This window comes from Panthera leo, chromosome C2 (genome assembly GCF_018350215.1).
Source record: "Panthera leo isolate Ple1 chromosome C2, P.leo_Ple1_pat1.1, whole genome shotgun sequence".
NCBI lineage: Eukaryota > Metazoa > Chordata > Mammalia > Carnivora > Felidae > Panthera > Panthera leo.
The window spans coordinates 154,224,426-154,238,361 of record NC_056687.1 but is presented as its reverse complement, the minus strand read 5'-3'; the positions used below and the strand labels follow the sequence as shown (position 1 = coordinate 154,238,361).

The window sequence follows — 13,936 nt, the reverse complement described above, 5'->3', positions numbered from 1 at the left end:
CAAAGCTGTGACACCAATTATTTCCATTACTGGGGTTCTGCTCGATGTTGATCTAGGTTGTGTTTGTGTCTGGGTAAAGAAGAAAAAGTGATATCCTACATAAGAGCTCTACATGTTCGTAAGCTGCCTAACTCTTAAAACCCAAAGGAGAGCGTTCATGTAGAATTTTTCTACACCTAAAACCCAAGTACGAAAATTCCTTTTCTTAAACATCCCCCCGGTTCTTCCTCTCCCAGACAGTTGTCTGGCTATTTTGGCATTTGCACGGGTGGCTCAAGAATATTACGGAATGCCTATGCATTAGGTCGATCAAAGAGCTTAGTTAAAGGGTAGAGCTCCTGGTTGACTGTTTCGTGTATTGACCAAGAAAATTTTCTTTGGGAAATTAAACTGATGTGAAAATTTGTTATCGATGTTTTTTGTCACCTGGGGAAAAAGTTCAAACTTGCTGAAGATGTTAGTCTGTACACTCTGTTCATGCCATGGTTGATCTCATTTCTGGAAGGATCACATTCCAATTACATTTTTTTTTTTACTCTTTAAACTTAATTTTACATGCTCAAAATATTTTTAAGCATTGACAGAATAACCGTTTTGAGAACAGGATAGGTCGTTCGTTCATAAGGTGTCACAGCTTTTGAACACCTTACACAGCCAATTGACACATCACTAATGTCACCCCAATTCGCAAGTGGCATCTGTTTGCAGAGGTTGGGCCAGCTTAAAATAAAAAAGAAGGGATGATGCATTAGGGCAGAAATATTTCAATTGTTCCAGTAAATCAGTGTTGATTGTGTTATTTCATCATCTAGTGCCTCTATTGACTTGAAATAAGATGAGCCATCCTGTGTTAATTATTAGTAAAAGGATGATGAGGAAAGTAACTAATAAAGGGACCTTCCTGACTTGCTAGTAGAATTCCACGTTAATTTCCTATTTTAGATATCCCCTGAGAACTAAATCACTCCTGGAAGTTGAATCTAATCCGGATCTCTCACCACATGACAGCCCAGTGGTTATGTCTTGCTCCCCTCTCCCTGTCTTTCTCATCCCCACGATCCCACAGTTGCTATTATTTTCAACTCGGAAGTAAGCTTGAGAAGAAAACCTAAATATAATGTGAAACGGTAATGATTTTACTCATTTTCCGCATCGTAAACATCTGACAGCCTTGTTGATCAATTTCCTATAGCTTGTCTTACAAGCGATTGACTGCCTTTGCGACGTACTATCCCCTAAATTATGTTTAAAATGTTATTTCCACTGAAAGAACTATAGTAACGTTTATTTTGTGCATTTGTACAGAGTCTCCTTTTTCTCCCCACCCCCCAAGCCCACTATCACAATTGAAACTTGGCCAGAATATCCATTACTCAAATGTTGGATAAAAGAGAACTTGGTAAAAATAGTTTTGCTCTCTTGTGAGAATGGGGGAAATTTGAACAGATTATGATTAAATAGCCATGGAAGAGTCGGGTAGCTTGGCGAACAGAAAGCCGGAGTAGGGTTGATTTCCTGGCACTGCTTTCTTAGCAAAGAGAACAATTTTAATCAGTTACAAAAATATTTGTGATCCGTATGTTCCTCTGCTCATCCCCATCTGCCCATATTCTCTTTTATCTCGGTAGATGATAACTTTATGATTCAGGCGTGCAAGAATAATACCTCGCTGACTTTGGAGCTCGGTGCTATTTCAAAACGTGTCCTGGTAATTACGCCACACACACACACACACACACACACACACACACACACACACACACACATCCAGGCTGTTCCCGCTTTGGGTTGGTTACGTGAATACCAGTTTGTTCTTCCTCTGTCTTCGTGGAAAGAAATATATCTTGTATCCACCTGCTGGGGCTGGAATAATGCATCTGAGGCTTAGATTTGAAAACTACGTTGCCATTCACCTGCTGGATTAAATGCCACTTTGCAAATATGAGGATCAGAGAAGGAAGACCAAAAGATCGCGGTGATCGTTGATAACTTCATTTTCTCTGGGAAAAGGAAAACAGAAGCCACAGAACATGTGGTAATGCCATCCATCACTGGTGCCTATTCTGAGACATATTAGATAATGGGCTGGTTACTTAAATAGATCCTAATTGTAAGACGTGTTGACTTCTATTTAATATCGGGTGTTAGCCAAGTGGCCGTGGTGAAACCGGTCGAAACTGAAAACTTGAAATGACTGTTGATGAGCGATCCATTTTTGCCCTAAATGCACGTTTGCTTCTCTCTCATAGCTGCATGGTGTTTAGCAACAAAAGAAGCATCGGAAAGCCAACTTGGCCGTTGTAATAAGACAGGAATGAGGCTAGAAATCACTGACTCTGTTAGTGATCCCGCTTTCAACAGTTGTTCCCCCCTTGCACAACAAATGGTGTTGTAATCCAATATGTTGTCCTTAGAGCCACGGTAAAATCTGGTGAGGAGCCAGCTGTGCTCATTTAAACTTGGGGGGGGGGTGGGTGGCCCGGGGAAGGCAGAGAGCGTTTCTCAACTCGGGACGCAACAACTGAGCTGCAGTCGGGTGTTTGCAAAGATGGGCGTATGATGGGGAGAGGTGTCCGTGCAGTTGGGAGTTCGCAGGCGTGCCCCAGGGTTGCCGCGGAAGGGAGAGCTACCCATGCTTGGTTTTGGCAAACGTCAGCAGGGATCCGTCTCTGGGTTTGCGTTCGAGCTGCCTTTGCTGCCCCCCCGTAGCGGTTGTGAGAAAGAGAAAATGCACACGAGAGCGAGGGGTTGTTTCCAACGGGCTCCAAGTTTGCAAATCTGACAGCGTTTCTTTTGCTGTCAAACCGAGAGCCCGGCTGGTGGTGGCAATCCTGAGAGCCCAGCTGGTGGTGGCAATCCTGGCGGGGAGGGAGGGGAACGGGGAGAGACTGTGCTCAACTGCCCAAGGAGAATATTAGGAATTCTTCATGCCAGACTGGAAGTGGAGAGGGCACGAGTGCTCTCAGCCCTGCCACGGTGAAAGTTTTCTTTTTTCTTTTCTCTTTCTTTCTTTCTTTCTTTTTTTTTTTTTTTTAACTGTTACAGCCAATGCTCGCTAAATCAAAGTCTTCAAGTACGCTTCATTAAAAAGGAGGCACGGAAACGGCACTAGACTATACGATACTCATCTACGATTGAAGCAAAGAGCCTTTGGTTTTTTAAAAAAGGAGGCAAGACTTTTAGCTCACGGGGTGATCTGGATGCTCATTGAGGCAGACACACGAACTGGTTGTTGGTTTTTTTTTTTTGTTTTTTTTTAATATAAAGTGCGAGATTTCACTAAAAAAGGTTAAAATTGAAGTGAGTAATCTTCGGCGCATAATGCAATCGTTAATTTTAGCTCCCTGCGTGGGTGCCGCTCTGACTTGAACAGTCGGGCTGTAGCCTTCGTTAGAGAAGAAGCAGGCAGCCCGAGACAGGTGGGGCTGATCGAGCTGTGAACGTGATTTGCTGGAAGCTGGTCATTAGCGTTAGAAATCGGGTCCGATTGTTTTGGTCGTTTGCCCCGCCGTGACCATTGCCATTATGATTATTGACTTCTCGTCTTTCTTTCAGGTTGACGATGGGTCACGCCGTGTAAGGGAATCGCAGGGAGATGGGCATTCTGAACTGTTAATGGGGACATGGGACTCCAGTTGTCTCTGATCACTGGTGTGGATTTTCCCGGGGTAGAGCGACAGAAGCCGCCAGTAAGTCGCCAAGACCTACGTCAGGAGCTCTGCGCGAAAGGTAAAGGCCTCGTTGTCTGGCTGTCAGCTCATCTGTATTTTGTTACTGTCTAAACGTGTGCCAAGAAGAGGTCCGTGAGTGTCACCACTACAGACGGCATCTATGACAGGGACTCAACTGGCTTAGAGTCTATAAAGTTAGTAGAGCTCGATCTGTTCCTTCCATTTTTTTTTTAATTTTTTTTTTTAACGTTTATTTTATTTTTGAGACAGAGAGAGACAGAGCATGAACGGGGGAGGGGCAGAGAGAGAGGGAGACACAGAATCGGAAGCAGGCTCCAGGCTCCGAGCCATCAGCCCAGAGCCCGACGCGGGGCTCGAACTCACGGACCGCGAGATCGTGACCGGAGTCGAAGTCGGATGCTCAACCGACTGAGCCACCCAGGCGCCCCTGTTCCTTCCATTTTAAAGTTGGTCACAATCTCCTTTCTCGTTGAAAGGCTTTGAAGAAAGAGTCAGGGCCACGGAAGTCCCATCGCCTCCCCCTACCCAATAGGTTGAGAAACACGGTGTTTGCCCTCTAGAAACAACCTTCGTTAGCCACACATGTAGCCCAGCCAGTGTCACTAAAGTGTGAGGCGTCCGTCTGAATACACTGGATGGAAGATCCTAAAGCCTCCTCCGACTTGAAAGCATTGCTCACCAGTAACTCGCAGACTCGAGTACCAGCCTTTGGGCAAGTCTTCCTCTGGCATTCCCATAATCCTTTGCTGAGGAAGCCTGCATTGTTTTGAAAGATATCATTAGGTGCCATCTGTTCTGTCACGCTGGATCTTAGCAGATTTGCCACAGAAGTTGCTGTGGTCGAGATTTTTCTCATGCTTCCTCTATGTAGTTGGAAGTCAAGTGCCTGAATTTAGTAAATGGTCATTAAACACTCCCAGGGAAACGTCACCACCGTTGTGTCTGATAATAATCACCGTGGTAATGAGCGTAGGAGGACAGCCCTCCCTTTGGGGGAATTTTGTGGAAGAACTTTTGTGGACGGATGGACTTTCTGGGTCCCGGTGTCTTTCTTTCTCGTTTTCTTTTTCCTTCCTTCACTCCTTCCGTATTTCTTTCCTCCCTCTCCTCTGCGTTTTTTTCTCACATCTTACAAAAAAAAAAGAAAAACCGAGGGGGGAGTAAATGCTCAGTCATTCATGCACCTCGGTTGACGGCCCATCAGGAAGGGGAAGGGTCAGGGGTGGTATGGGGGTCGGGGGACAAAAGATAGTAACAGGCTCTCCCTTTGGAAAGCCATTTCCAATGTCCATGTAGTGGTCTAGTGTGAGCCCCGAGGAGCAGGGCTCAGTGGCCATAGCTTCATTAGAGCCGCCTTCCAGAGACTTCCTTCTACAGGGTCGGGGCAGCCCCAGCGGCTGGCGGGAGCCTGGGAGAGCACTTTTGCCTTCAATAATGGAGCTGTCAGTTTGAAGCCGGACGGCGTTGGCCCTGAAAGTGTTATTGCCAAATTTAGATGCCGTGTACGAACGGAATCCTTACCTCTTCGGTTGCTTTTTGCCCCTCGCACGGCGTCCTGTATTCCCCGTGCCTGGGAAAGCGTGCCTCCGGTTGAAAACTCGCAAATACTTTTCGAATCGTCTGGGGCCTGCTGCCCAACACCCAGAGCACCTCGTGACTCAGCGGCGGAGGGTCGTTTCTTCCAAGAGTTGGACGGAGACTCTGTTTCTCTTTGTCCCCTGCTTTGTCGTGGGGCATAGGGACTGGTAGATGTGTGGGAGTTCCGCGTCTCCACCTAAGATTTGTCGATCCCTTTTGATGGCAAGGTGTGTATTCGCAAGCGTGTGTGTGTATGGGTGCGGAGGGGGTGTGGAGAGGGCGCCCGAATCTGCCTCTCGCGTTTGCCTTGGGTACTGGATTTGATCTGGCTTCGTCGTTCTCCCCTTGTGTCACAGTGACAGAGCCGCCCGAGTCGCTCATTTGAATTCGAATACAAAAGGAGACATGAAATGCCACGGGAATAACAGTCAAGGCTCTACAGTGCGCTGACTTTACGTTCTGACTTCTTCACCTCGTAGGGCATCAAACCTTGTGATTTTAATTTGCGTCCGGGAGGATGTCCGAGCCAGGAGACCTGAATCCGGCCATCGTGGAGGAAGGCGGGACTGAGCAGGAGTCGGCCACCCCAGAGAATGGCATTGTGAAATCCGAGAGTCTAGATGAAGAGGAGAAACTTGAATTGCAGGTGAGCCTGGAAACCTAGTCTCTCGAACCACTGGGTGCAGTTCCTTTCCTTTATTTTCGGAGCACTTGGGAGGTTTTCCCCCTTTTTTTTTTTTTTCTTCTTCTTTCTTTTCTTTTTCTCCACTGGAGAGTTTGACTACTAAATGAATAGGAAATCCATAAAGCTAATCCTCTCCTTTCCTAATTATTAATTACTTTTTCTTCCCGAGCAAAACGTGCTCCGAAATGCCCTTTGAAATGAAAGCAAGGGCCAGAGATCCTCTTTGAGGACTGAATTTGCACACGGCCATCTCCAGAGTGATTTCCAGACCACCTCATGGAGCTTGAGAAGGGTTTCTCCCTGAGGCAGCTTGAGGCTGGCTGAGACTTAAAAATGGATTTGCTCTTCCACGGAAAGCTGAAGACTCAGCTCATTATCATGAGACTAAGAAAAATCAAATCTGTGGACCTTTGAGGGCAGGCTAAGATTCAGTTCATATTAGCCCACCAACCTAAGCCCTAGAATTCACAGCCAGGGAGAGAGAGAGAGGGCAAGAGGAACAGAGACAGAGAGAAAGCCCTAGAAAAGGGCAGGCCAGGGACGGAGGGGGCTATTGGGGCTGTTGGGAGTGACTGACAGTACCGAAAAGGTGATACGATTAAATACACCATGATTCATGAGAGAAGGAGATTTGGTAGAGGGAAAACCAACTGTATTTGCAAATATCCTGTATTGATTTTCTTTGAACCGAACTACAATAGTGTTCATTCTTTTTATGTACCAGTGAACAAAGGCAGAGAACCACATAATGGCCAAAAGCCTTCAAGGTCAGCTTTCCCCCCTTGCATAGCTGCTCTAAGGAGAAGGAGCTAAAAGTTAAAAAGGTCAAAAGTTGTGGGGAGAGGGGGAGGGGAGTCCTTCTCAGTGGTTATAAGACCTTATTGTGCCTATTGATTTCTGGACTCTAGTGACCTCTCTCTCTCTCTCTCTCTCTCTCTCTGGTTGTTGGTTTACTGTTTGTTTGTTTGTTTTACTTTGTTTCCAACACACAGAGGCGACTGGCAGCTCAGAACCAAGAAAGAAGAAAATCCAAGGTAGGATTCTGGAGATTCCACATTGACGTGATATCATGGATGTCAGTTGCTTAGTTTACACCCGGGTGAAAAGATTTGCCAACAGTTCAAACGGTCGCGTGTGGATCTTGGCTCTCCTGGTCCTGCCCGCTTGGAAGGGGGTCCTGTTGACACTTGTCTTTTCTCCCTGGCTCCGTAGGCTTTGCAATTAGAGCGCTTAGTGTTCACGTGGCCGCAAATGTGTGTATCTGATCCTGTTTTTCACAATTGCAGATTTGAGAGTGCCTTACACGGTGAGCCCCGGCTTGTTTGGCTGTCCTTTTGCGTGACACCTGGGGCAGACGTTTTAGTCGCCCCGGTGGGTTTCTCCCTCGAAGTAAACAGGTGCCGGTGTTTCGAGCCCGTTCCTCGTCTTCTGAAGCATCGTTTCCATCCAGGTCCCTCCCAAACTCAGTGTTAGTCCCGTCATCTCTTCCTCCTTAGATGATCACGAGATGGCAGCAAGGCATTCGTTGTATGTTTCCGATGTGATGGGCACAGTTTGCTAAAAGCGTTCCTTCCTTACATGCACGCAGTCACGTCCTCCTCCTCCTGCGTCCCCACCAACCCAGGGGGCTCAGTCTGGGAGCCAAGGCACACAGACGGCAACGAGCCCCCAGTTCGAAGCTCGGTGTCCGAAGTCTGACTTGGGGGTGTCCTGTGAAGGGGGAGGGGAGACGATTTGACAGCCGGAGGACGTCTTCTGCTTGTTGTCTTTATTTTCCTGTCCTTGCCTCTTCTCTCCCCTCCCCAGTCAGGAGCGGGAAAAGGTAAACTGACTCGCAGCCTTGCTGTCTGTGAAGAATCCTCGGCCCGACCAGGGGGAGAAAGTCTTCAGGACCAGGTACATACCCCCTGTCATTTCCATTAGCTGCACGAATGGGATCTCTCTTGGTGTGCGTGTGCATGAGTGGAAAGCTGGCACTCCGCACTGGTTTGGGGGAGAAAAGAAAGATAATCAAAGGAAGAAAGAGTTTGCTGGCTTCGTCCCCCGTTGACGAGCTATGCTAAACTAGCCGAACAGTGTGTCACAGAGTGTTACGTTTGTTTTTTTCCAGACTCTCTGAAAACTGCAAATGGGAAGGAATGTCAAAAGAATTTAGATAAAACACTTAAAAAGTAAGCACGGTAGTGCTGAGTTTCCTCAAAGGCTCTCTCTTGATAAGACCGAACCAAATACAGTCCTTAGTGTCCACTCTCCTTCCTTCCGGGACCTTCTTACCTCTCACTTCCCAAATGCACTTGCCTATAAGAAACACAACTCTTGGCTCTTACAAAACTTTAGAAATAGTGCATAAGGTGCATTGAGCTTTGGAGACCTATTTTTAAGGACTTTGGTAGAGATTTCTGAATCCTGGAACAAATGGCCAGAAGTGAATCCGAGCTGGTGGTGAATTTCATATTATTAAATTTATAGGAATTTAATATTCTTATCTATCGCTGTGGGTCCTTCCACTTAGGTTTGCTCCTTACAGCGAGACTATTGGGGTCGGAAAATTCACATTCTGACGAAACCCTCCCGTGACAAAACGGGAACTTCATATCGTATTTATTTTTGTTTGCCTTTTAGGCATCGTATCAGCTTTTATAAAAAATAGTCTAGCTGCCGAAATGTTCCTTGCTTTTTCAGAGGCTGAGAGAAGTCCAGACAAAAGTAAAAGGATTTATCTGAGCCCAGGGGAGAGAAAATTGATTAAGATATCATTGTTTTTGTTTGCTCTTGTTGGCTTTCCTCTTTTTACTTTAATTGAAATACTCTAAATTCTCCTCGTGGATGCAGAGAGCATTGAGAGCACTTTCTTTAAAAGGACCAAAAATAAATACCTTATAGATTTTGTCCTAAGAGTATTTTTTTTCCCCCTAGCTTCATTTTCTTAATATGCCACTCATGTCGTAAGGCATAGACAGGCTGTCTTTCTCTAGCCATCACTATGTTTCATACACAAGCTTTATTTTACCTGGGCTCTGAGAAGTGTGTGGCTTTCCTTCAGCATTTTACACGTGCTTCTATTTTTTCATGGAGATTGAAAAGGGGAAATAATGCGAATATCCCGGCTTGTATTATTAAATGTTGATCGACGGCTTGTAATGTACCACACACGACATATGTTAACTCTGCAAAACGACAGACTCTGGGAGAAGTCATGCCCCCGGTTGTCCCCCACTCCTAACACCCGACAGAGGAGGACAGCCTTTATAGACTTAATCTGCTCTTCGTCCCATTTGACGAGGTACCAGGAGGAAATTTTTAAAGAGATCATCTGTACTGTAGTGCCCGTCCTGGACCTGAGTCTGGTTTCTCCATACGATTGGTGCAGAGAATTAAGAGGCAAAGGGTGCTCTGTTCCCGCTGGTTTCAAGCTCAGTGGCCAAGACTAGCTTTGTAGGAGAGGTTTAGAACTTGCGCACCCCTCTTGGGGCTGGCTGAGGGGAGGCGGGAGCAGACGGCCAATAGGAAATACCCAGACCACGCGTGTGAGTGAGTGGGCACGTTACTTTTTAGGGAGTAAAGAAGCAGACCTTTGAGCTTATGTGCGATGCCTTCATTAGGTACCACCGGCACTTACAAAACGTGGGAACTGAATCCCAGAGAACCCCGGCAGAAGTATACATTTATATGGATTGTATTGCTTCCCTAATATTTGTATATTCACAGTACTTGGAAAACTGCCTTCATTTTGGGGAAAAACTCTTGCTACCTGTATTACTTGATCTCAGACCCATAGCTGACGGTTCAGTCTGTCCTTCAGTTAAAGGAGCTTTGCTTTCCAAATGTTCTACGATTTACCTACCAGTGTATTACTGTGACTTGAATCGTTCTTTTACTGTTGTTGGATATAAACTTATCCTGTACCGATGTATCAATTAATACCTGTATTTTATTATTGAGCATATCAATAAAAATATTAAAAAATAACAGATTGTTTTTTACCAACTCTATACCACTTTTGTGTGTTCTTTCAACACCATAATGTATGCTGATGCCTAGAAAAGCGAGGTATTTTCCCGAGAATAGTGTTTGTCCACACGTGACGTGAGTTTGCACATTTTTCTTTTTTTTTTTTGGTGGAGGCTGCTTTTTAGCCTCTGCTCTTGTGTGTATGCTTCCAACCCTCTCTGATCGTAGCTGCAAACTGACAGAGGCGGGGGATGCAATCGGTTTTGGAGAAGCAAGGAGACCACTCCCATGGCCTGGTGCCCTCAGTTTCCCCTCCTGGTCAACTATTGAACGGATCCTTCCCCGCCCCCGACTGTATTCCCTTGAAGCAGAAACGTTCCAGCTGTTCCCTTAGCCAGTAGAAGCAAATCAAGACCTTAAAATCTGCCTGAACCTTTGCAGACTAAGACATTTCTGTCCCAAACCACATGACAAAGAACCTATAATCAAGTCACACTCGGTTTTACGTATGTTGTGTAAGTGCACCCCAAGGGAAACACGTGGATGTCAGGAAATCTGGCTACGATAAATATCTGTCACGAGAACGTGTTTGATTTCATCTATCCTATGTCTTTCCAACCACGGTGTCTTTTTCTTCCAGCCAGGAGTTCACAAGGTAACCCCTCCTAAAAAACGAACTTGGTGTGGGAGGCCTTGTGTTACGTGTGCTTCTTAGATCAGCCAGGTTTACCAAGAACCCTAAGAATCCTAGGTCGGCCATAATTTGAGGGTGTGCAGGCCTCGATCTGGTCACGTGAATAGGGCATCAGTTTAGTTTTTAGTGAGGAACACTGTTAGTCATTGGGGATATATTTTCTTAACGTCATAAATTTGAATGTCACGGTAGGAGAAAAACCTTTCCCATCAAATGATCTCTTACATAAGCAAAAGTGGGCTTAATGTGGGTTGATTTGTCATAGTTTTAATCATCGCTTGGGCTTGTCGTAAAACTGAGCGATCTAATTTGGCTCATTCTTCTTCAAAACGGTGAACATACTATCAGCCAAATGGCTGCTGCCTGAGTTAAAACAAAATGAGCTGTTTCCAGTGCAAACGAAATAAATATAAAAGTGAATCCAGCTCCAATACTGTAAACAGTCAGTTGTATACCAAAGCACTGGTTCAAGAGAATTTTCCATTTTGGAAAGGATTGACTGATGCAAAAATTAAAATACTAAGTTGATGGACAAGATAGTTGTACCTCCTACCTTTTCTAAAAGGCAGTGCTTATTGTAGCCATGTATTATGGTGACTTATCAATGGAGTTTGTACCCAGTGTGTGATAAGAATCCGTGCCCAGGATTCCTGCATTTAGACAGCTTGGTTTTTCTCAGTAGTAGATATCCTTGTTTTGTGGTTCTAAGACAGACTTTTCAGTGTAAATCGGCTATTAAGGCCTTTATGTCTTTTCCATCTGTAATTATGATTCGTAATATCTGTCTGTCTGTCTTTGTGCAGATTTCTCCTTATAAGGGATTATAGAAAAGAACTCGGAAGGCTCCTTTTTTTTTTTTTTTTTTTTTTTTTGAGACATGACAGTGGCTGTGATGCAAGCTTACTGATAAGGAAATGGTTCCTAAGTGTTCAAAAATAAATCTGTAGGGAAAATAAGAGGTATGATCTAGGAGAAAGTGACTTGCTTAATGTGAATATTCATGAGGCCAAGTTCTAGTACGAGATGTTTCTCATGAACTCCCATTGACTTCTGAAGTTTAATTCACCTTAAAGGGCAATTATTTTTCTGACAGGTTTAATTTTTTACCATTTAAGAAAAGAAAAAAAAAACCTGCTCCTGGCTTTCATTTTCCTGTATTTAATAACCTCTTTGCAAAATGGAAACCAGACAGAGATTCTTAAATCTGGCCCTAAATTATTATATTTTTTCCTCAACAGGAATCAATTCATTTACAGCTTTCCAGTTTTCCCAGCCTGCAAGAGGATGATAAATCTAGGAAAGATGACTCAGAAAGAGAAAAAGAAAAGGATAAAAACAAAGATAAAACCTCTGAAAAGCCCAAGATCAGAATGTTATCAAAAGGTGAATGTGAACATGTTTCCTTAACTTACCGAATTTGGACAGATCAGTAGTCACCGAGCACATCCTAGGTTTACACACACATCTACCTGCACCAAACTCTGCCTATACTTTTCTGTGTGTGTACGTGTGTGTGTGTGTGTAAAAGGTGTGAACTCTATTTTCTTTCTGTTCGCAGTGTCATTTGTGGAGCCAGAAAGGTTATTTTTAGGATCCTTTATTTCTTGGGATTTTCATTTGGGTCTTCTATTTTCAGTGGTAACTTGGTGCACAGGAGTGAGCATAAATCTCTTAATTCAGGCTTATTGGTCCAGTTAAATTGGGCTGAGGAGCAGTAATGATACCTAGTTTTAGAGCTGCACTTCCCTATTTATCTTAAAAGACAGACAGTGGATTAGCAATTCACAGCCAATGAGTGATAGTGTCCCCAAAGCACAGATGTATCCATCAGTGTCGATGGCATACATGAGTAACGTTGTATTTGGCACAGATGGGTTTGGCCTCTGGCCACCCATATACTGCCACATAATGTCTCACCTAAAAAATACACGCTTCTCCTTCAATAAAGTTTTTCCAAGAACAAACAGCGCTTTGCCTTCTAAATCCCTGAACCCGTCTTCCAGACTTGTCTGATTGTTACAAAAGTACCACAACAACAAAAAAAGCAAACGCAAAGTAAGACAAAACTAAGTTAGGTTGAAATGAAGAATACCATGAGTACATAGCTTTGCGGTAGACTTTTGCTTTCCTTTTCTTTTTTTCTTTTTTAAGTAACTGAGGCAGAATAGGGCATCTGCGACTTTTATGCTCTGTAACCATGTATCTGCTTCTACCGATGGCCTCTGTTATGGAAGATCTAAAACCCGAGGTGTAACAAGAGTAAAGAACTACAGGTTCCTAAATGGCTTTAGAAATTGAGCTTTAGCCAGCATCAGAAGAGTTGAAAGACTTGGAGATTATTTAGTGCCCTCCTGTGTTTTGCACTGATTGATATTTAGACAGCCTTGCCACAGAACTTATATTTTTTGCCTTCTCGGGGTTAAGAGAAAAGGGATTTCCTGGAATCCCAAACTCTTCAGAGTTCTGTCTGTGGGTCTGTCACGTGGAGGGGCCTCGCTGATGTACAGCAGGGAAGGAACACGTGACATTTCACCCCACCCACCTCCTACCTGACCGTGCCCACGCCCCATCCTGTGACAGCTGGATCTTTCCATACTCGGGATCTGCTGGGTTCCTCTGTCGCGAATCTGACTTTCATTCTGGTGTTACCCTGCCGGTTTGCTAGTTTCGAAACACGTCCCGTTCACGCCAGTGGCTTCACCTAAAATGTACCCAAGCAAGAGGGAAACATTGCTACCCCCTTTTCCCCATCCGCATTCCTGACAACTCCATCCTGCTGTTTGTTTCAGATTGCAGCCAAGAATACACGGATTCTACTGGCATAGACTTGCATGAGTTTCTGATTAACACATTAAAGAATAATTCCAGGTAAATTATTAAATAAGCCTCTTATTTTTAGAAGAGTCGAGTGGACTATCGGAAAGTGGTTAGGGCAAACACTTTACGGAGTTGTAAAATGCAGGCACCTTTTCTAAAGTCTTAAGCGTTCTTTTATATTTTCTGCGAATAGTTTGCATGTTTACTCCTTATAGATACTCTTTTTTTTAAAAAAAATATATGAAATTTATCGTCAAATTGCTTTCCATACGATGCTTATAGATAACTCTTGAGTCCTGGGTAGCTCTCCAGTGAATACGTTATAGTTTACGGGTTCTGCTTTCCTGGTCACAAAGAGATACGGATTAAGGGGGAAAGGACAGAGAACAAGAGTCAATGTCAAATAAGCCAAATTATGTTCCACTGTAGTTGTAGAACTCTCTACTTGGGCTTTGCTCTGGTCCCGTTTCCTATGAATTTAAAATCTACAATGTGTCTGATCTGTTTTATGGGCTTAAT

At 44.4% G+C, this 13,936-nt stretch overlaps 1 protein-coding gene across 1 annotated transcript in view; it reads left to right on the top strand.

The window, feature by feature from the left end:
• The window catches only part of ARPP21 (cAMP regulated phosphoprotein 21), a 155,131-nt gene that overhangs the window by 36,281 nt on the left and 104,914 nt on the right, over positions 1–13,936 (top strand). Inside the window, exons 2-7 of the mRNA XM_042955233.1 lie at positions 3,556–3,729; positions 5,750–5,916; positions 6,948–6,989; positions 7,762–7,851; positions 11,839–11,983; positions 13,390–13,468. Coding sequence (XP_042811167.1) covers positions 5,788–5,916; positions 6,948–6,989; positions 7,762–7,851; positions 11,839–11,983; positions 13,390–13,468 — 485 coding nt within the window. The 5' untranslated portion in view covers positions 3,556–3,729; positions 5,750–5,787. The remainder of the gene's footprint in view (positions 1–3,555; positions 3,730–5,749; positions 5,917–6,947; positions 6,990–7,761; positions 7,852–11,838; positions 11,984–13,389; positions 13,469–13,936) is intronic.